Source organism: Callorhinus ursinus, unplaced genomic scaffold, assembly GCF_003265705.2.
Source record: "Callorhinus ursinus isolate GAN/ISIS: 27379988/994484 unplaced genomic scaffold, GSC_fseal_2.0 scaffold4, whole genome shotgun sequence".
Lineage (NCBI taxonomy): Eukaryota > Metazoa > Chordata > Mammalia > Carnivora > Otariidae > Callorhinus > Callorhinus ursinus.
This window is the reverse complement of record NW_027397066.1, coordinates 155,264,093-155,288,454: the sequence shown is the minus strand read 5'-3', so window position 1 is coordinate 155,288,454 and position 24,362 is coordinate 155,264,093. Positions and strand designations below refer to the sequence as shown.

The window sequence follows — 24,362 nt, the reverse complement described above, 5'->3', positions numbered from 1 at the left end:
TATATATATATATATATATATATATATATATATATATATATATATATTTCCCACCTTTTTTTCTGGGACTGCAGTGACCCATATGGTAGATACCCGTTAGTATCCTACAAGTCAGGTCTTTGTTCTTTTTTCCTGCTTTGCTCCTGCCTTTTTTTTTTCCCCTCCCCTATTGCTATCCCTTCAAGTTCTTGATCTTTTCTACTGCAGTATCTCATCTGTTAATGTCATCCAGTATATTTTTCATTTCTGGGTGTTCCTTCTTTGTCTTTTATATTTCTCAACATGTTCATAATTCTATGTTTTGGGGCATATTTACAACAGCTGTGTCAAGGTTCTTGTCTGCTGGGATCTTATTAATTCCATCATTTTTGTCATTTCTGGTTCCGTTGGTTTATTTTTCTTCTGGTTATTAGTCACATAACCTACTTCTTTACATTCTGGTGATTTTGGATTGGACGCCAACCATTGTGAATTTACATTGTTGAGTGTTGGATTTTATTCTAGCACATCGTTACTTGAAGTAAATTTGATTCTTTTAGAAAAGTTTACTTTTAGCTTTGTTAGGACAAATTCAGTCTTTAGTTCTGATTTAGTCACTACTAAGGTGATGCTCTTCTGAAGACTTTATCTGGTGCCTCATTAATTATGAGGTTTCTCTGTTCCAGCTGGTAGGGATCCTTTTTTTTTTTTTTTTTAAAGATTTTATTTATTTATTTGACTGAGACACAGCAAGAGAGGGAACACAAGCAGAAGGAGTGGGAGAGGGAGAAGTAGGCTTCCTGCAGAGCAGGGCTCCATCCCAGGACCCTGGGATCCTGACCTGAGCCGAAGGCAGATGCTTAACGACTGAGCCACCCAGGCGCCCCTCAGCTGGTAGGGATCCTTAACAATTCTGAGCCCTCGTAAGCTTTTTGGTGGTTCTTTCCTAGGCCTTATGGAATGCTCAGATGGGTATTCAATTAAGGATCCTAAGTGTCCTCTCTGTAAATCCCTCCAACTTTCTTTTGATACTCTGCCACAAATTCCAGCTGATTCTGCTTTCTCTGACCCCCCCCCCATTTCTGTCTCCACAACTAAGTGAGAGTGCTGGTCTGTATTTGAATTCTTCCCGTCTGACTACACTGTCCAAAAGTAAAGTGGGTTAAATACACAATTCCATTCTCTTGTCTAAAGGGTTCAACAGTATTTTGAAAAGTATTTTGTTCCCATTTTCTAGTCCTTCCCAGCAAGAGGATGCATCCAGATTGTCTTGTTTTCCCTCATGGCCAGAAGCAAAAGACCAATCCTAACCCTCATCCTCACCTTCACCCACATGTCAGAGCTAATAATTATTTGCTCACCTAATATATGGCAGTTATTGTTCATTACTACTATGTATATATACCATAAATTTTCCCTTGTCTGATCTTTATGCTGAGAATGTTATATTTCTGTACCCGGTTTATTATACCACTTAAGAAATAGGGAAGATAGGTAACAAGAAGGAAACATTATGTCTGGTGAAATAAAAACAGACCAATAATAATAACCATTGTCACGGTTACCACCACCAAACTACCAGTCCGCCTCCAAAAGAAAGCAGTTATTTTGCCTTCGAATGAAACCTGGCTACTGATGGTTTAGAAGGAAAGGAAAATGTTGGAAGAAATGAGTTTCATTTTATATAATACATTATAAATCCTTGGTTTTTATTAACAGTGTATAAGATTTAACAATAAAGGTCAAAAACAAAAACATTAAGTTTTCTTACTAAAAACTTGATTGTGCCTTTAAGTGCTGTCTTTATGTTGCTTGGAATTCAGTCTCTGCCTAAAATTGCTCTGTGTTGACTTAGTGGACAGGAGGGCAGTTGAAAGGGAGTCCTTTCCTTTTATTAACTAAATTAGAATGTTCTTTTTATAAGATTAACACAGGCTGTTTTTTCATTGTGAAATAACATTTTTATTGGCCGTAGGAAATACCTTATTTTTTTCTTTAAAAGAGGAAGTTTTTGTTCTTTGATTTTTGTTGTTTGTTGCTATTGGTTTGGGAGAATATGGCCCAGTTGATGGGCCATCCCTTGAGTTTAGTAGTATGTCTCATATAACAGGTTAATGTCTTTGCTTTTTAAAAGTATGTTATACTTACCTTAATCTCAAAAGTAAAGCATTCTCGAGTTTTCATTAATAGTTCGTTTTAAAACTAGTATCCAGGAATCTAAATTTTCATGAAACACATATTTTCATCCTGCTGCTCCTTGGGGCAGCAGTCCATGTGTTGTAAGATAGTTGTTTTATTTTACCCATAGCTCATTGTTCAAAGGTTCAAAATTATCTTTGGTCCAGCATTCTTGGCTTTGCAATAGAAGTCAGTGTCCACCCTGTAATGTTTTAGACTTCGTCTGTTCAGTGTGGGAACCAAGTGTGGCTTGTGATGACTATTAAACAGTGCAGATACAGGACACTTCCATTCTAACACAGTTCTGTTGAACAGCACTGTTGTGGACTTTCTACAGTCATCACCTCTATTTTTTAAAAATGGTATGAAACATTAGAAGGATACATTTTTTCTAGAAGTGGATTTATTACAATTTTCCAAAAACTAATACCTGTATTTGGCCAACCTTGCTGGGGTATAGTGTGATATGGGAGCACGCCATGCTTCTTCCTCACCTTTTGCAGATCATGGTGCCCCTAGAAAGCAGTTATGTTCAGTATGGCACACTGAGGTAAATAGATTGTTCGTGATAGGAGGGTAACAGATTTGGGTGCTCTGCAGTATCCAGTCAAACTCATAACCCATTCCTGGCATGCCAGTATGCTGTGGCACGTGCAGTTCAAAGCTCAGTTTCATAGTGTTCTTCATAAGTGATTCCTGGATGTTTTGTGATTCTGTAAGCAGCATTTGATTTTCTTCCTTTTATTTCTCCCTTTCATATGTCATATTCTCAGTGAGACCCTGTGAGATCTTGGCATTTCACAAGTCAAAAAAACTTAAAAAGCATCATCCACAGACTTGGAGATTTAATAGGTGCTTGTGTATGTTTGATGGTTCTTACGCTTGTGCAGAAGATTGAGCATCCAGAAATCATGGTAGCTCTTTTCTTTTGAGGGGAGGGGACGAAGGAACGCCATTGACACAGTGCCTATTTAAATTCCATCATATAAACCAGGAAAATAATTTACTTATCTGAAATATGGCTATATTAAATACATGAAGTATAAAAATCACAGCAAGGAGGCCACAAGTCTTATCCACCCACCCCTCCACCAAATACAGTTGCTTTACACTATTCAACTAAGCAGTGGTTTTGTTGACTATTTCTAAAGTTTTCTCTTTGTTTGTTGGCTTTTGGCAAGATGAGTAATAACAAAACAACAGTATCTTAAGAGTATCTGTAAATTGAGAAAGTTGTATACCTTTCGCCCATTATTTCTCTTCCTTCCAAAAGGATTTAAGGTGGGTTGACTTCTGTAGTGTATGGTATGTTGTTCTTGCCCTTCCCTAACATTCAGCCTCTCTCGATACTTAGTCCAGTTGCTTAGTTGTTTCTAGGATTCCTCAGCCTCTCCAGTGTACCTGTTAAAATTTTGTACCCTTGCTGCAAAGGTGGTTCAGTATTAAGCATTTATAAACTTTACTCTGGAATTCTAGTTGTTGTAAAATAACCATTCCTGGGATGAGTGACCATTGTGAGAACAGATGTCTGTTTTTTTTTCTTTTTCAAATTTTTATTTAAATTCTAGTTAGTTAACATATGTAAGAATAGATGTCTTATTCTTGTTGCAGCTTGCACTAAAATACTGGTCTTTTTCTCTTCTTCTCTCCCTCCTCTTCCCTCTTCCCCTTCTCTCTCTTACATGCGCACAGACACAGACCCACACGCGTCTCTTTGCTTCCCCTCCCTATCACATGTTCAGTGACTGCATTATAACTTGCTTCGTCAATAAGTACTGTCTTTAGTACCTGGGTAGGGGAGGAGGGTAGTGTAATAAAGGCTGCTTTATTACTTGATCCTTGTTCTGTCTTCTAAGAATTATATAGGTGTAGACTCCCCATCACCACCATCCCCATCCCACATCTCTCTTCAGCCCTTTTACTGTAATGACCTCCTTTCTGACTTAATCATCTCTAGATTTTTTTCCTGTCCAGATCACCTAAGGAAGATCAAGACTTCTCCCCCGTTGGAAATCGAGCCCATCTTGGAGCATACCTGTCCCTCGTGCTTTTCACTACTCAGCAGGGAAGCTAGTCAGGCCTACTCATACCATCATCATTGACTTATCCCTTCTTAAGTTATAGCCATGACAGCTTATCTACTTAACAAGGAGTTGTGATTTCTTTAAGTGAATGCAACAGTTTGTACCTGGGAAAAAGATGAAATAATTTAAATACTGAGCCAACCCTGCCTATTAGTCATTGGATGAACAGGAAGATGAATCTGGTGTTAGGTGTGAGCATTTTACCAAGTCAAGAGTCCTAGAGTTCATGGATATTTTTGGTGTAGCATGACTTTATATTCAAATTAAGTAGTTCATTTGATGCATTAGCCAAAGAAACCATAAACCAGCCTTGCAGTAGGGGAAATTGGCTGAGTTGGACTGATAGCAGAAAGAATTTATGTTTGTCTGAGGGGCTTGAATCTAAAGATAATTTTATTATGTATGATTTTTACCTTATTCCCCAATTTTAGAACCTAACCTTCAAATAAGTGAGTCCATATATTCTGTCTGATACTGTTAGCTTCTACTTATTTTCTGTCTCAAACTGTACTCTAATGTACTTTAAATGCAGGGACTGTGTATGTTTTTAACTCTTTAACATATTCAGTACAGAAGTAAGTACAGTACAGAGCACCCAGTAGAATGGCTTTTATGTTTGATTTCTTATTTGGCCCATTGCTTGTGCAGTAGTGTGTTGTTTAATACTTACATATTAAATAATATTTACAGTGTAGCTTTTCCAACATTGTTTTATTGTTGATCTTTAGTTTTGTACCATTGTGATTGGAAAATATACTTGGTATGATTTCAGTCTTCTTAAATTTGTAATATTTGTTAGGTCTCTTTTTATGTGATTTAATTGGGGGATTCTTCTATGTGTACTTGAAGAAAATGTGTATTCTGTTTTTCTTGGATGGAATGTTTTATATATATATATTTTTAGAACCATGTATTCTGAAGTATGCTTCAAGTAAAAAACTTTCTTGTTGAAAAAGAAAAATAAAATTTTTACTGAGGGTATTTGTTTAAAATAAAGCATGGCAAATTGCACTACTGGGTATTTACCCCAAAGATACAAATGTAGTGATCTGAAGGGGCACATGCATCCCAGTGTTTATAGCAGCAGTGTCCACAATAGCCAAACTATGGAAAGAGTCAAGATGTCCATCAATAGATGGATGGATAAAGAAGATGTGTGTGTGTGTGTGTGTGTACACACACACACACACACACAATGGAATATTACGCAGCCATCAAAACATGAAATCTTGCCATTTGCAACGAGGTGGATGGACCTAGAGGGTATTATGCTAAGCAAAATAAGTCAATCAGAGAAAGACAAGTAACGTACGATCTCACTGATACGAAGAGTTCTTAATCTCAGGAAACAGGGTTGTTGGAGTGGTGGGGGATGGGAGGGTTGGGGTGGCTGGATGATCGACACTGGGGAGGGTATGTGTTTTGGTGAGCGCTGTGAATTGTGTAACAGACCTGTACCTCTGAAACAATATATGTTAAAAAAAAAAAGATAGTATTGGGGGGGAATTGGAGGGGGAGATGAACTGTGACAGACTATGGACTCTGAGAAACAAACAGGGTTTTAGAGGGAAGGGCGGTGGGGGGATGGGCTAACCCAGTGATGGGTATTAAAGAGGGCACGTACTGAATGGAGCACTGGGTGTTATACGCAAACAATGAATCGTGGAACACTACATCAAAAACTAATGATGTAATGTATGGTGACTAACATAACAATAAAATTAAAAAATAAAGCATGTTAGGGTAAGTTGGTGGGGATGGGTCAGGTGAAAGGGATTAAGAGTACACTGACCATGATGAGCGCTGAATATATAGAATTGTTGAATCATTATATTGTACACCTGAAACTAATATAACACTGTATGTTAACTATACTGGAAGTAAAATAAAAAACTTAATAAAAAATAGAATGGCTTTTCAGTATTATGTTTATATATTCAATTTTACACCTTTATGTTACATATGCAAACACTAAACTTACTCTTTCCTCCTGATACCGCTGACCATGGGGGTGCTTCTGGGTTTTTAACCTGGAAGTAGGGTGCTGTCCATACCATCTGAAGGTGTATGCAAATTTTTGTACACACTTAAAACATAACGCAGTTTTCTGGCACAGCATGTGTAACTTTGAGTAGATTCTCAGAGTGTTTCAAAAAGGTCAAGTGTCTTGGACCTAGACAATGGAAAAAGCGAAGAAAGCTTTCCAAAATCAAACTGGTCTTGAAAAAAATAACTAAAAACTATAAAATGATACATTTGTCAGTAATTTAAAGATTTAAGGTATACAGTGTTGTTTATTATATCAAGTCAACATGCTTAAATTCTTACAGTGAGCTAATACCAGAAAATGACCCTTCTCTTGTAGGAAAAGTTTACTTATTTCAAGTGCATATGACAGTCTTTCCGAATTCGGCGTACTACTTTATATATATAATGAAGAACTTGTTAGTTAACAGGGGTAATTTTTATAGTGTAGTTGCTTTATCTTAATGCCTAATTCTGTAACTTAGATTTTTTTTCTTTAGAAAAATGGCTCTGGTGTCAAAAAGCAAGTGAAAAACCCTATAACTTATTTGATCTTACTGCGAAATTAGCACTGACTTTGGGTGTAACATGACCAATTCTAGTAGTCTTTGTGGTGTTTGGGAGCCACAAGAAGAGCTGTGCATATGGAAGGTGCATAGCACAAAGCATTTCTGCTATGTGTGTGTCTGTTTGCAGACTTTTGTTTAAGAGGCCATTATTTGAATTAATAATTTTACTGTTAAAATTACATCTGAAATCATTTTTACATTTAAAATTTCCCCCCATTTCAGTTATATCTGCTTTAATTTCCTAGGCTGCCTTTGGGTTTGCATAAAGAAGCTTATCAGAAGTATATGAGAAAGAAAATTAGCATAATTATTGTTAAACGGTGCTATCAAAATGTTTCATAAATTGGATTACATTCATCATTTTAGTGAAATACCAGTAAACCACTAGTATTTAAGTATTTATTACTTGTGTTCTTATTAAAATAGTCTCATTGATTGATTGTGGAGAGGATTTTTTTTGGAGAACCAAAACATGCATGAAAGAATCTTAGATTTACTTATTTCTGATGACAGGTTGATCTGTAGGCTTCCAACGTGTTAGGAAAAACATGCTAAGTTCTGAAACTGGTAAGTTGGGAAAGAAGAACTAACATCATCTTTTCTTTGTTTTTGTTTCAATTATACAGCAGATATAATTTCTACAGTAGAATTTAATCATTCTGGAGAATTACTAGCAACAGGAGATAAAGGTGGTAGAGTCGTCATCTTTCAACAGGAGCAGGAGGTAGGTGTTTAAAGTTTAATATCTAAATTTCAGGTTGCTTTTGGGGCTAGAACTTCTGTTGCACTTGAAGTATTTCATCAGAGGATGTTGGCTTTTTTTTTTTCTTTTAAAGAAGTACCTGTTTATTCAAGCAAAATATCCAATGGATAGATAGCTCTGCCTCTCTTAGCTTTGTGTGTGTGTGTGTGTGTGTGTGTGTGGTTTTGATTTAAAAACACAGCGCTTTGTTAGAAGATTTGGTTAGAGAAAGGAGTGGGAAGTGGTGGAATTAATCCAAGATTTTAACTGGTTTTGAAGCATTGGCCCCCCCCCCTTTTTTTTTCTTTTAAAAAACTCCATAAAGCAAAATTTTTTTTGTTCTCTTCTCAGTGCCTAGTTTGCTTTGTGTAATTGGGGGTGGGAGGCTAGTTTAAAGAAAAAGCTGCTCACTTATTTTGACATCAGTTCATACTAATACTGTTACTGTGGTTTAAATTAAAGGGTTTTAAATGACAATTGCATATATACCCATGTAATATAATTTACAAGCTCAGTACCCCTTTTAAAATGAGTTGATTTGACAATTGTTTCCTTTTCTCTTTGAAGAAAGGAATTTCTCATTGCAGACTCTTGAGATTAAAGTGAGTTTTGTTTTGGGTATAGCTTAGGCACACTTCTAAATCTAATTGACAAGACTTCTCACTAAAATTTTATGCTAAACAAAATTTGTCACACTAGATTTTCCCTTGCTCTTTCTCTCCATTTGTAGATCAAAGTTGAAACCTTTTTTAAAATCATTCGTTTTGAAACATCCTGTCCCTGTCTATATACCCAAAAAGAGTTAATGTGCATAAATTGCAAGGGTTTACAAATGGATGTCTAAATCATAACAGAGTTAGGTTTTAAAGGATTGTGAAGTTCCTTAAATAAGCAAAGAATCTAGTAATAATACTACTACTTTGCACTTCTATAGCGCCTTTGACCTGAGGATCTCAAAGTGCTTTACAAACACTAATGAATTAATCCTCACAACACCCCAGTGAGGTAGGTAATTTAATTTTAAAAAAAAATGATTAATAGTGTCTGATTAGAAGATGCACAAACACTAAATATGTCTCCTTTTATTTATTATTTTTTTGGTTGGAAGACAATATGAAAAGACTCAAGCTTTTCTTGTCAGAGACTGTTCTTGTGGGAAGGGGGGGCAAAATCAATTTTCTTTTCCTGTTTTTAAGCAACTAAAATCTTGACCATAGGAATCTTGAAATACTTAAGAGTTGAAATGGAACCTAACAGATCATTACAGTTTCCCTTTCTTTACAAATGAGAAAGTCAAGATATTAAGAGATCACTTGGTTAGTGGCAGAACTAACAACTAGAACCCAAAACTTCTGACATGTCATCTTTTCTGTATTCTTCAATGCCTTTCATGTTAAATAACCAAAATATGAATGTTAATTTTGTTACTCAGAATTTGAGCTGGCTTTCCCATAAGCATTTTCTGCCCTTGAGTGTTTTTTTTTCCTAGAAGTTAATAACTTGTCTACACTTTGCTTTTGTTTTAAAGAAAGGTGTTTGGAGCTTTCAATAAATGTAGTAGGGTTTTGATAAATGTACTCAGTAATAGTTGAAGGCTGTCAGTAATACCTTAAATTGGAATAAAAGGTCTAACACAGAGTTACTGAAACTGCTTGAACATTTTACTTGTATTGGAAAACAAGGCCAAAAATTTGAAGCAGATATTTCTTTTGTGAAATGCTATCAAAGATTCTAAAGTACTGATATTTAAAATATATGCCCTTATAAGGAGGAGTTAGCAAAATGACTTTTTGAGAAGGGCCACTTTTATCTATCATTCTTAACTGCATTTGAGAATTCAAGACCATTTTTCCCAAATGAAGGGGGGTAAATCGGAGGGGGAGATGAACCATGAGAGACTGTGGACTCTGAGAAACAAACTGAGACAATGGACTCTGAGAAACAAACCGAGGGTTCTAGAGGGGAGGGGGGTTGGGGGATGGGTTAGCCTGGTGATGGGTATTAAAGAGGGCACGTATTGAATGGAGCACTGGGTGTTATACGCAAACAATGAACCATGGAACACTACATCAAAAACTAATGATGTAATGTATGGTGATTAACATAACATAATAGAAATAAAATTTAAAAAAAAGTTAAAAGACCAATTCATTATCTGGAACTTGAGATTAGTAGTGTGTCCTCTGAGAATTACTTAGTGTGAGTATCAGTATTTTTAAGTGATAGATTAAATAATGATGATGTAATGATTGATTTCCTCCTCTGAAACTTGATCTTGTTAATATTAATTTGGTACCTATTACCTAATTTATTTTCCACATTTTTAAGCCATATCTTATACTGGAGATTCTAGTATAGAGCTGTCTTTAGGACAGTTTACGTCACTGATAATGTATGTGCTGCTTACATCTAGAGGCATCTTTATATCAGTACCTAATATATTTAGATTAGATTTTTATGAATTCATACCTATTGTATCTGTAAAACAGTGTTATAGTTTTAAAAGTGGAAGATAACTTAAAGGTGGTCCTTTCTAGTTTTTAGATATAATCACAGGAAAAGTTGTATCAGGTTACATTGCTTAGTTTAATAGAGCTCTGGAATTAGAACTTTATTTCTAAATTTCAGTCCACCTTCTAACAATCACAGCTATTATGCATACATTTCAGGGCACACTGGTGCCTCTCTGTGGAGCATTTCTTAGTCTCTGATGATGACGCTAGCTCTCTTTGCAAAATACAGTGGCATTTGCATTATTGTGGCTTTATCTTCTCACCTGTCTTGGGTGAGAACTTCACTTAATTGGCAAATCATACTGACACCTTTTAACTCCCCTTTCTGTCTCACTTCTGTTACACCTCAGATGTGTCAGGACCCCTGCCTGTCATCCTCATGGGTACCTCTTGCTGCCTGTCCCTCTTTTCCCCAAGGAAACTGGGTATTCATTTAGAGGGTAGGGTCTTCATTCAGTTCAAATGTATTTCAGCCTGGTGATCCTGTAACATAACTAACATGTTCTTACAGTTTTCTGTTTGATAGAATCTCCTGATAGAATAAGGTCATGTAGGAAAATAGAGGCACAAGGGTAAGATGATTTCCATGAGGCATCCCACCTATCGTGTTTTGATATCCAATCCAGTGTTTATAGCATGTCCTGAAGTAGGTCACAGCTTATACGTAATAGCTTTTCACAACAAAGTAGATGGTGAGATACGTTTTTTTTTTGATAATGAAAATATTAATAAAGTTTTTCTTGGGAGATTCCAAGCCACTGTTAGGTGTGGTTGGTGTTCTATATTTTTTAGGGGAGCTTTGTTTTATGGATGCTCAAATTAGGTGGTTAGCAGTTGTTGAAATAGCTCAGTTCCTATTGACTTTGGACTGCTCAGACCTTCAGTTTTCTCTGAGGCTTTCTGATGTACATGGTAAGTTTAAGTGTGTGGGGGTGATTTTTTAAAGGGACAATTAAAGGAGAAAGGTGAAAAGGGAGACTTTTTTTTTCAGTTCTTCCTAGATTATTATACAGCCTTTGTTTTTTGTTTTCTAGGAGTGCTAGTAATTTTCTCCCCTTTCTCTCTCTTTGTTCTTTTTTTTCCCCCCAAAGATTTTATTTATTTATTTGACAGAGAGAGAGACAGCGAGAGAGGGAACACAGGCAGGGGGAGTGGGAGAGGGAGAAGCAGGCTTCGCATTGAGCAGGGAACCCAATGTGGGGCTCGATCCCAGGACCCCGGGATCATGACCTGAGCCGGAGGCAGACACTTAACAACTGAGCTACTCAGCGTCCCCTCTCTCTTTTTGTTCTTATGTGGTATTCCTAAAACTCCTTAACAGGATACAGAAGAAACCTTAGAAATGCATGCTTATCATAAAAGATGGGTATGGGTTTAATATTGGATTTTCTTTTTAAATTATTTGGAAAGACTAGAATGGGGCTCAAAATCAACAAGATGTTGTTTTACAGAATTCAGTATCTATACAAAGGAGTTTAGTTTGATGTTTAAACGAAGGAATAGAACCCACTCACTGTTCTAGGGTGATGTGGCAGCATTCACTTAACATGGTATTTACTGAGCACCAATCAGAACAGCAAATTTAGCAGTGTCAGTGTGGAATGGTCAAAGGGACTGAGGCTGTAATAGCCAGGAGAAGAGATGATGTAGAGTCTTGATATTTAGAGATTCGCGTGAGAAGAAACGATTAGTTTCTTTTGTACGTGGAAATAAATGCATAAGAGCTGGATGCCCATCTGTCAGGAATATTATAGAAAGAATACACGAGTTCAAGAAAATACCACTGTGGTAACTTCCAAATCAACGTATCTGTAAAATGAGATTTCTTTTCTAAGCTACCAGGCTTTCACTGTCTTCATTTTTCATTCACTCTTTGATCTAAGTTTGTGTTTTTCAGAGTGCAAAATGTTGGAATCACCTGGGAACATGTATTCAATGCAGATTCCTAGACTGTGTCTCAGAACCACTAAATCAGAATGTCTGGAGGCCTGAGATTCCACTTTTACTTTTTTTTTTTTAAGTCCTTTGGGGACTTCACCTGATAGAAAATGCAAAATTGAAATTGTCTCCATTCCACTACCAGGACAATGATAAAAGCTCCAAAATACAGCTTCAAGTTTATATTATCTAAAAATACATTTAAACAGTTTTCCCAAGATCATATGATACATAGAGAAAAATGCACAGAATCACAAGTGTGTACAGTTCTATGAATTTTCACAAAACAAACACATTTGTGTAACTCTTCCTTGGATCAAGAAATGAGATATTACAGGCACTTTAGAAGCCTTCTCTGTCCTTTCTACTACTACCTTCTGCCAAAGTTAACTGTGAATTTGTTTTGCCTGTATTGAAATCTTAGTTTATGATGCATTTGTAGAAATTAAGTGCAAAAATTATTTATAGAGTTTTTCAAGGGTTCTCAACCTTTGGTGTCATGGATTTCTTCAGCAGCCTGATCAATTCTTTGGACTTCTCAGAATGTTTTAAATGTATAAATACATAGGATTAGAAGGAAACTATATTGAAAAATGTTTTTCAGAGTTAAAACACTTACTGAGTAATACGTGTTTTTTTGTGGACAGCAGCTGGGGTATGATTTTAAAACATGTCATCTCTATAAGTGACAAAGTCACAGGTACTGCTAATATGGTTTATCTCCTCTATCCATAATTGAAAGAAATGCTGAATTTCAGCTGGACATTAGTGGGGAAAATATGTAAACTTCCACCACATCTAAGTTCACAGAATCCCTGGGTCCTATCCATGGATAGGTAGTATGTGGGCCTCAACTTAACAATCTCTGGTAATGTAGTCTCCTTTTACCCATAAAGAGAGGGGCCCAGATGATAGGTTTACTCATCCAAAGTCATACAGTTAATAAGGTGAACCCTTATTCTAGAATCAGCATGTCCTATTTCCCTGCCCATGGCTTTTCCCATTCTGACTTGGGTATAGCAACAGTAGTTTTTGTGCCAGGCCCTCTGCCAAGGTCACTAAATCTTACTTAATCTTCACAGCAAAATAGTAAAGATGTATGCACACTTCCTATCTGTCTCTCAGTTTATTACCAATTTATAAATTGAAATTAGAGAAGAAAATTAACTTTTCTAAGATCACACATCTAGCAAAGGTGGGTAAAAGCTAATTCTGTATAAATGGGAAGAATACCCACAACGTTGAATATTGTTTTTAACAGATGAAGAAAATCTGACTTCTCTAAGTAATGAGCCTAAGTGGTATAAATCACACAGGAGAATCAGTTTCATCACTTTATAGTATTGAGGAAAGTAGTGGATCTTGACTTTTTAATAGTAGCCATTAATGAATGATGTCTTCTCTGTGGTAGGCTTAAGGAGGGAAAAATTTAGAGTTTGGATTGAGAGTTTAAATACCTGGAGTTGTAGTCCTCATAGTTCTGTTTGTTCATGAATTCATCCAGCCACCTCTCTTGTTCAGCTGTCTGTTGTCCACATTTCTTTCCAACCAGCTGTCACTCATTTATCAACTACCTACTAACTTGAGGTTCTGTCTCATTTATAATATTATATTTTTCAAAAGTGGATTATCATTTAAAGTACCTTTGCTGATTGCTGAGCGTATATGAATGTCACTAAACAACTGTTAGACAAAGTAGAATTCCTTTAAGTGTTATTTTTCTACACTAGATTAGATCTTGAAAGGATGTTTTGACATATTAAAGTAAAATTACTTTTTCACTTTACCCGTTGCCCAGAAATTTGAATTAACCATATTTCTTATATTGTCCTCCCAAAATCCCAACAACAAACAACAGATCGAGATCTATGAAACTGATAATACCCAGTAATTTTAAAATTTACTTTTTCTTCCCTCTGCCATCTTCTCCTCAGCCTCATACAATATGTATTCTTAATTGCATTTTTCTCACAAGTAATTTTTTCCCTCTAATTAAAAAGTCGTGGAGATGCCTGGGTGGCTCAGTCAGTTGGACGTTTGCCTTTGGCTTGTGTTATGATCCTGGGATTGTGGATTCAAGCCCTAAGTTGGGCTCCCTGCTCAGTGGAGAGCCTGCTTCTCCCTCTCCCTGCTGTTCGTGTTCTCTCGCTCGCTCTCGCTCTCTCAAATAAAATCTTAAAAAAATGTCATCATACTCATCATAGATAGTTTAGGAAATGTGGTCAAGGGGCAAAGAAAGTACCTATAACCACCAAACAAAAACAACATTTTTGGTGTGTTACTAAAGTTTTATCTTTCTAAAATGAGGTTATAATACATGTAGGGTGGTATGTTTTTTTTTTTCTCACATAAAAGATTCTAAAATCATCTTTAATGATTATATGATACTCCATTACAGACATGTACTGAAATTTATTTAATGTAGACTATTGTTAGATACTACCTAGTGTGTTTAGTTCTTTCTGTTCATTTTCTGTCATAAATGACACTATAAAAACATTCTTGTAGTGGAATCTTTGAATTACTTATAACTTCTTTAGAACCTTATAGAAGTTAAGTAGCTAGAGCTAAGGTTGTGAACATTTTTATTCTTACATTGACCAAATCTCTTCTAGTAAATTTTACCAATTTATACTTCGAAAATTTCTCAATAAAGATAAGAAATAAAATTAACAAATTGGTAGTTAAAAAGGTATTTTTTACTGGGTTTTAGTTTTACCTAACCTCTTAATACTTGCAATTCTTAAAATTGTTTGCTCTATGCCCTGTTTTTCTGATGGTGTAATTTGTTAAACTGATTCGTATAGGCCATGTGTTGTGAGGAGAATAAGCTTTTTCATGAGGCCGTGTTTTGCAGTTTTGTAGATTGGCTGCCTTTAAGTTTTGTTTACTTTTTTGTTTGTTTTTGTTGTTGGTGTCCTGCCTCTAAATTACTTAGACATTTACTCATATTTCATTTGTTCTCATTTCATTATCTGGTTGAAGTTTATTACCCTAATTAATATGATTTAGAGATCTTCCCCTCCTCCACTTTCCCTGCCCACTCCCAAATTGACAGGCAGGTTATTCCAACATAGTTATTGAAAATCTTTCTACAGTGATTGTTTTAAATGCATCTTTATCAAACAGAACATTTTTTTTTAAAGATTTTATTTATTCGACAGAGAGAGTGAGCACAAGCAGGGGGAGCAGCAGAGGAAGAGGGAGAAGCAGGCTCTCTGCTGAGCAGGGAGCGCAATGCTGGACTCGATCCCAAGACCCTGGGATCATAACCTGAGCAGAAGGCAGATGCCTAACTGACTGAACCACCCAGGCGCCCCTCATTTTTCCCATATTGTAATTGACTTGTATAGACAGGTTTTGAAATTTATTGAAGTTGTTTCTTTCTCAAGTATCTCTTTATGCTCTTTTCAAAATAAATAACTTGGTCAAAATAAAGTGTGTTGCAGGTTTCCCAGTTTGAGAAACTTGACTTTAGGCGCCTTGAATTCCAGGCCATTGTATGTTTAGCTATATCATGTAGTCTCTGAAAGGCAGAATGTGGATTGCTTGGACTTGGTCCCTATCTGGAAGAAAAACTAATACTTAAGCATTACCCACTCATTTAATTCTCAAATTCTGTTTAACACATGAAGAAAGCGAGGTCTGAGGATTATTGTATTTAATGACTGTGAGGTAAAAACAGACAAAATGAGTAGAAAGAATTTTTTTCTTCCTTTTTTTTTTGTAAATATAACACCAAGTGGGGTCCGTCTACTGAATCTTGTATCCTAGAGAAACCAACTCCTTAACAGTCTAATAAGTTGTCTAAAGTGCATGTTTCTTAGTATAGTATATGGTAGGCACTAAGTGAGGGGGCACACACAACTTACTGAATGTAATTTAGTAAGTTCCTGCAAAATCTCAAGTATTCCATCACTGTCATTGTGATCAGAAAATGTTTGACATTTCTTTGTTTTCTTTTTACATCATTGGTTGTGTTGTGTTTCGCTTTATTTTGGAGAGTTCCACTTGTTTACATTGATAGTGGTTTGTTATCAGATATGAAGTGATTTTGTACCATTTCTCTCACTTCCCTGAATGGTCCTTTTCACAAGTCTCTCAAACTTTAAAATACTTTGAAATAGAAAACAGATGATTGCCTGTTACAAATACAAGATTAAAGGAGCATTACTAAACAGTAACTAAGTTTTAGTAGTGTTTTGTTTGGAAGCTTAAAAAATATCCATTCTCATTTATATGAGATGATTAAAATACATTTAATTTTTTCTAAAACTTAAGTATTCGAGGAGCAAAGGAAATCTACATTTTCAGGGTTTCATTTAAAAAGAAGGAAGTTAGTAAAAGCACAAGTGCAGTTATTTATATTTAGAATTAGCTGTTAATGGAATAGCAGGTGACTTTTTTTCCAAGATTGTTTTTAATTCTTCATTATTCTTAATATGTTTATCACGGAAAATATGAAAACTGTATTATTTTCACAAAGAAAAAGATAAAAATCCAAATCATCCCATCTCATGAGTAAGGACCAATCTGTCTCTGTGTGTTCTCGGTGTTTTTGTTACTGTTTTGCAGAATGGGAAAGAATCATGTTGAACATGTCATTCTATAACTTTTAGTTTTTATATCTGTTGATGTTTACTCAGGTTAATCTCATTCTCAGGGAAGTGATGAGACTGTTCCAACTATTAAATGGAAAGGAGTGCCTGTATAGTTGGAAGAACACATCCAGTCTGTTTTTCTAACTTGAGTGACAACAGTTCAATAAGCATGTAGCTTGTGGGAACTGCAGAGGATGGGTAGCAGGAAGCATTGTGCATAAATTAATATGGTTGAGAAACATTGATCTGCCGTTGAATGTAATTGGCTCTATAGTATTTCATATTTCACTTGATGGACATCGAGGTTGTTTATTAAGTTATTGATACATCTTTGCATACATTGTTTTTCATTAGGTTATACTTTGAAGTGGAATTGTTGAGTATTTATATTTTTTAAGGCTTTCAATAAGTATTGACAGATTATCCTGCAGAAAAGCTGTATACATTTATACTTCTGCCAGTAGTGTATGACTTTGTCCATATTTTGAGGAACATTAAAACTTTTTTTTATTCATCAGTTTAAGGACAAAACCTTATTCCTTGATTTTGATTACTAATGATAATGAGCAGTTATACATATTTACTCACCATTTTTTATATAAATTGCCAACTTTTGACCTTTGCCATCTTTCAAGGAAAGGTATTAATATTTTTTTCCTCGTGATTCCCCCACCGCCCCGACCCCGTATTCCCCCGTTCAATCATGGCTGCCACAATTAGAAAGGACAAGGAAACTTTTTTCTTTCATCTGTAATGGAAACCTTAGCAGCATGCAGGAACTGCTCCAGGTCAAATAGATGCATTTTCCTAGTGATTTTTAAGGATGTATATGAAAGACCGTAACCTGCTATCTTAAGATACAATTTTCTTACTGGTATACTTTCTTTAACATTTAAATATCTTACTTCTTAAGTTAGATATCAGCCTTTCTCTGCTCTTTGCTCTTGTTTTTAATACTAAAAAGTTCTTTTTCATTGTCAAAATACATAGAAATTCACCATTGTACTGTTATTTTGCTGCTTTTACTTTTAAGCATTTATTTGTTCCTTCTGGAATTTACTTTTGTATAAGAAATGAAGTTCCAATCCTCTTGTCAAATGGTTAGTTGGTTCTAACACCATTGGATTTTATTATTGTTTTCTATTTTGTTTTGGTTTGCTTAAACCTCAGGGGCCTACTTGAGTGCATGACATAACATAGCAAGATCCCCTCTTCAAGGAAACGAACCTGTGCACACTGGTATGCAGGCACACGTACATTGCACATCACCTGCTCCCGTTCACCTCTCCCTACGTGAATGATCATTTCAGTGTATTCTTGTAACATGTATTTTGTTTTTGTGTGCTGTGTTGTTATTTAACTATAGCAAAATATCATATAACATGGAACTTCTCAAGAGTTTCCAAGTTTATGATACAGTATCGCCAACCATACAGATCGCTAGAAACCACCTCCCCCAGCTCTGAATAACTGAAACTCTATAACCACTGAACAACTTCCTGCCCCCTTCCTCCTCCCAGGCCCTGGCAACCACCATTCTCATTTGCTGTTTCTATGAAGTTGGCTACTTAAATACCTCATATAAGTGGAATCATGAAGTATTTGTCTTTTTCTGACTAGATTGTTTGATTTAGCATTATTTCCTCATGGTTCCTCCAAGTTGTAGCATATGATAGGAGTTCCTTTTTTAAGGCTGAATAATATTCATGTGTGTTTGTATGTCATATTTTCTTTATTCATTTATCCGTCAGTGGACATTTAGTTTGCTTCCACCACATGGCTATTGTGAATAATCTCTTTGAGATCCTGTTTTCAATTCTTTGAAATATATACCCAGAGTAGAATTGCTGGATCACAGGATAGTTTTATTTCAGGGAACCCCCCCAATACTGTTTTCAAAGTGGCTGCACCTTTTATGTGCTATATATATATTTTTTTTACACTTTATTGAAATATACTCAAAAAAGCACACAAAGCATTAGTAGATTATCACACAGAAGACATCTAGGTCAAGAAATAGATGGGCTTCCTGGGTGGTTCAGTTGATTAAGTGTCCACCTTGTCATTTTGGCTCAGGTCTTGGTCTCATGGGTCATGAGATTGAGACCCAAGTGGGGCTCTGCGCTCCATGGGGAGTCTGCTGGAGATTCTCTCTCCCTCTGCGCCTCCATCCACTCACATGTGCACGCTCTCTCTCTAAAAGAAATACATAAATCTTTAAATAAAAAAAAGAAGTAGAACTTCCTACCCTTCCACATAACCCTTCTCATTTCCAAGTCACTAATTTCTCCTTCCTCCCCTTATAAACCTAATTATAAGCCTGTCTGCTAACACTTAATTTGATCTATAGTTTTAGAACTTTGAATAAATAGAATCAGACAGTAAGTGTTGTATCTGACCTTTTTGCTCAGTATTTCATTTGTATAGAAGTAATTTGCTCACATACATTGCTATATAATGTTCTTTTGTATTACTATACCACAATTTGTCCATTATGTTGTAGATGTATACATTTTGGTTGTTTCGGTTTGTGGCTATTGCAGCTATGAATATTCTTGATTGTATTTTTTGGTACACATAGTCATGCGTAAAATTATTATGTCATGGGGTAGACAGAAGAGTAAAAAGTGGTTCTGCCAATTTTATTCTCATGAACAATGTATGAAAATTCTGGCTGTTCCGTATCTTTGCCAATGCTTTGTTACTGTCAGTCTTTTTATAATTTCAAATATTCTGGAGGTTTTGAGTGTATTGTATTGTAATTTTAATTTATACTTTTTTAACACTGAGGTTTAGCATCTTTTTATGTGTTTACCGGCCATTTGGATATTATCTTTTGTGAAGTGCATATGTTTCCTGCTGGTTTGTCTGTCGTTTTTCTTCCTGATTTGTGATTTTCTTTACACTTTTTAAATATGAGTCCTTTGTCAGGTGTATTTGTTGGAAGAATTTTTCACTCTGTGTTTTACCTTTTCCCTTTCCTCAATGGTGGATTTTGACAAATGGAGGTTATTAATAGAATAACTGTATTGTATTGAATAACAATACAGTTTATCAATGATTTCCTTGAGCTTACTGCTTTTTCTGCCTTGTATCAGAAATACTTCTGTACACCAAGGTCCAGGAAGACATATATGCCAGATCTTTTAGACTTGTGCTTGTCCAGTATTGGTAGTCACTTGCTCCATGCGACTATTTAAATTTTGATTAATTAAAATTAAATAAAATTTCAAGTTCATTTCCTTAGTCACAGTAGCCACATTTCAGGTGCTCAGTAACGACATGTGGTTAGTGGCTATCATATTGGACAGCACAGATACAGACTATTAACCACCATTACAGAAAGCTGTCTAGGGCAGTGTTGTCCTAGAACCTGATTATTGAACATTCACATTTGTATTTTTGATTCACCTGGAATCAATTTACATGAGTGGTTTGAGGTAATAGGGGTCAAAGTTCATTTTCTTACATATAATAGCAAATTGACCAAAACCATTCAATGATAAGACCATCCTGGCTCAGCAGTGCTACTGTGTTGTAATTCAGGGCTATTTCTGGGCCTTTTATTGTATTCCATTGGTTTATTTGTCAATACTATGTCATTATCACACTGTCTTCATTACTTTGCTTCATTACTTTGTCATGATATAGTATCCTTTATATATTTATGAAATTTGTTGAAATGTGTAATTTCATTTTTGTGTACTGTGTTTTCAGCGTACAGGAAAAATACTATATCTCACATCTCATTCTGTTTCCTACTTTTTTTAACTAAGAGTTTGTTTTCAGGATCCTTTTGTCTTACTATGTGTACCTCTAACCCATTTCTTCTGATTTCTGCACCATACTCTAATTATCAGGTTAATTCCAACCTCCTTTACCATACCAGCACCACCCTTTATTCTTTTTGGTCACTTAGAAAATTTTTATTGAATGCCTGTTACATGCCAGGCACTATTACATGTGTTGAGGATAAAGCACTTCTAAATTTATTTTATTTTTAAATATATAAATATTTTATTTAAATGTATGTATATTTATTATATAAATAGATTAGTTAAGAAAGTATTTATTAACATATAATGTATTATTTGTTTCAGGGGTGCAGGTCTGTGATTCATCAGTCTTACACAATTCATAGTGCTCACCATAGCACATACCCTCCCCAATGTCCATCACCCATCCCTCCCACCCCCCACCACTCCAGCAATCCTCAGTTTGTTTCCTATGATTAAGAGTCTCTTGTGGTTTGTCTCCCTCTCCAGTTTTGTCTTGTTTCATTTTTTCCTCTCTTCTGCTATGATCCTCTGCCTTGTTTCTCAAATTCCACGTATCATTGAGATCATAAGATAGTTGTCTTTCTCAGATCAACTTATGTCGCTTAGCAGAATACCCTCTAGTTCCATCCATGTCGTTGCAAATGGCAAGACTTCAATTTTTGATGGCTGCATAATATTCCACTGTGTGTGCATGCGCATGCGTGCACACACACACACACCCCCCACATCTTTATCCATTCATCTGTTGATGAACATCTTCCATAGTTTGGCTGTTGTGGACATTGCTGCTATAAACATTGGGATGCAAGTGCCTTTTCGAATCACTACGTTTGTATCTTTGGGTAAATACCCAGTAGTGCAATTGCTGGGTCGTAGGGTAGCTCTATTTTCAACTTTTTAAGGAGCCTCATACTGTTTTCCAGAGTGGCTGCACCAGCTTGCATTCCTACCAACAGTGTAGGCGGGTTCCCCTTTCTCTGCATCCTCAACAACATCTGCATGACAAACCTTTTAAAACAGTAATTTTCCATAGAAGGTTTATGTAATTTTTTCTAAAGCAATATTAGCATATACATATTTAAAGATAGGGCTATTTGATTTGGTGTGAAAGTATGGTAATGAGACCAGGGTTCTAATCCCCAGTGTGGATTATGTTTTGTGGTATGCCCTGCATTCTTAATATTGGCAAACTCACTCAATAATTGCTATTGCTCTCAGAGGGTTCAGATGTAACTGAATCATGAATGACAATCCAGATAGTCAAGCTACTGGAAAAAAACAACCCAAAACATGCTTTTAAGCTGATGATTCAATAAGGTTTTCTTTCTATATGGAGAACGATTACTAATGAGCCATTCTTAAAATCAGGTAATCTTAAACATGTCATTTGATAAATTCACTGTTACTTTAGAAGAGTTGACTATCAGTAATATCTTTCCTTTATAAACTGTTTTCCCATAGGTTCTTCTTTGAACTAGACTTTTAATGTTTTTGATGGAAAGATTTTTAATTATGTGATAATAGGTTTAAAAGATGAAATTCTTTCATGGTTGTAATTCACACTTTTGCGAAGGTATCACTGTTAACTGAAGAAGTTCACAAGTAGTCTCGTTCCAGTAGTTTAAACTGTATTTACTCACACTGATACTAACTGAAAGAAATCAACAGTTTTTGCTAGGCTCATAAGAAGGCTAACTTAAGGAGGGGAGGCAATTGTTGATGGGTTTGTGGGATGAGGTTTGCTGGGTAATGCTGAATGTGGACTTTAAAGAGTAACAGAGCTCTGTAACAGTGGTCTTGGGGTGGGAAGTTGTGGTCAGAGGATGCCATAACGGTGGTGAGAGCTCTTAAATCAGAGTTTTTCAGCAGTGAAATGATCTAGAGACAGGCATGAGAAAGGAGGAGGAGGACAATACATATATTATTATTTTTTTAATATTTTATTTATTTATTTGACAGACAGCGAGAGAGGGAACATAAGCAGGGGGAGTGGGAGAGGAAGAAGCAGGCTTCCCGCTGAGCAGGGAGCCCAATGCGGGGTTCAGCCCCAGAACTCTGGGATCATGACCTGAGCCAAAGGCAGACGCTTAACGACTAAGCCACCCAGGCACCCCAGTACATCATATTAAATAACTGATTGAAGATTGACCCTAAAGTGGGCAGAGAAAGAAAGTGTGCCGCGGCCAGCTGCTTCTGACAAGCTTGTCTTATTTAATCTTCCCTTTTTATTTAATCTTGCCTTTTTAGATGAGCTCCCTCATTAAGGGTGCTTAGATTTTTTTTTTTTTTTTACCAGTAGTCCTCTACCATTATATAATGGTAAATTAGTAATCAAATTGATCCATATTTTAATGTCACTTTTCCTGTTGAATTGGGCTTAATTGTTACTGGGCTTTATTTAGATTTTCCCTTCCTTGGGGGGAGCTGTTTTATTTATTCCTTGAAGGCCTTAAATATAAAAAACAATATAATTATATTTAAGATGCAGGTAATTAACCAGAATTTTGCAAGGTCTGTTGGAATTGATTGCATGTTTTTTGAAATATTTCTCAACAATGGTCCAAATATTTTTGTTTCCATTTTAGAACAAAATCCAGTCTCATAGCAGAGGAGAATATAATGTTTACAGCACCTTTCAGAGCCATGAACCAGAGTTTGACTACTTGAAAAGTTTAGAAATAGAAGAAAAGATCAACAAAATTAGGTGGTTACCCCAGAAAAATGCTGCTCAGTTTTTATTGTCTACCAATGGTAAGTGTTAAATTCTTTTCCTTTTATATGCCCACTATCTACATATATCCTGTAGGATACTTACCCCTTTACAAAGAGGAATAGGTGTTCAGAGATTTCTACAAATAGACACTTGGAAATAAGTCTTCCCCATAGAGAATGTGTAAATTTTTTTTGTGGGTTCCCTTTTTATTCTTTAGTTTTTAAATTCCACAAAAAAGGTCCTCAGGTGTCAATTTTCTTTTGGTACATACACAGTCTGTAGTGAACCAAAAAAGGACCTTACCATTGGATTTAGATCAGGTACTGCTTGTCCCATTTCTTGGCTTAGTAGTCTTTTTTTTTTTTTAATTTTTTATTGTTATGTTAATCACCATATATTACATCATTAGTTTTTGGTGCAGTGTTCCATGATTCATTGTTTGTTCATAACACCCAGTGCTCCATGCAGAACATGCCCTCCTCAATACCCATCACCAGGCTAACCCATCCCCCTACCCCCCTCCCCTCTAGAACCCTCAGTTTGTTTTTCAGAGTCCATCATCTCTCATGGTTCGTCTCCCCCTCTGACATACTCCCCTTTTCTTCCTCTCCTGTTATCTTCTTCTTTTTCTTTTTTCTTAAAATATGTTGCGTTATTTGTTTCAGAAGTACAGATCTGTGATTCAACAGTCTTGCACAATTCACAGCGCTCACCGTAGCACATACCCTCCCCAATGTCTATCACCCAGCCACCCCATCCCTCCCACCCCCAACCACTCCAGTAACACTCAGTTTGTTTCCTGAGATTAAGAATTCCTCATATCAGTGAGGTCATGTGATACATGTCTTTCTCTGATTGACTTATTTCACTCAGCATAACACCCTCCAGTTCCATCCACGTCGTTGCAAATGGCAAGATCTCATTCCTTTTGATGGCTGCATAATATTCCATTGTGTATATATACCACATCTTTATCCATTCATCTGTCGATGGGCATCTTGGCTCTTTCCACAGTTTGGCTATGGTGGACATTGCTGCTATAAACATTGGGGTACACGTACCCCTTCGGGTCCCTACATTTGTATCTTTGTGGTAAATACCCAGTAGTGCAATTGCTGGATCGAACGGTAGCTCTAATTTCAACTGTTTGAGGAACCTCCATACTGTTTTCCAGAGTGGTTGCACCAGCTTGCATTCCCACCAACAGTGTAGGAGGGTTCCCCTTTCTCCACATCCCCGCC

The 24,362-nt window shown here is 36.1% G+C and overlaps 1 protein-coding gene across 4 annotated transcripts in view; it reads left to right on the top strand.

Moving 5' to 3' along the window:
• PPP2R2A (protein phosphatase 2 regulatory subunit Balpha) overlaps positions 1-24,362 on the top strand; it is an 83,890-nt gene that overhangs the window by 42,764 nt on the left and 16,764 nt on the right. For 2 of the 4 annotated variants that reach the window (XM_073892580.1, XM_073892582.1), the window contains 2 exons: positions 7,465-7,559; positions 22,994-23,159. In XM_073892580.1, the coding sequence (XP_073748681.1) occupies positions 7,465-7,559; positions 22,994-23,159 (261 nt within the window). Of the gene's footprint in view, positions 1-7,461; positions 7,560-22,993; positions 23,160-24,362 lie in introns of all 4 variants that reach the window. The other 2 variants (XM_025873804.2, XM_025873805.2) reach the window with 1 other exon arrangement.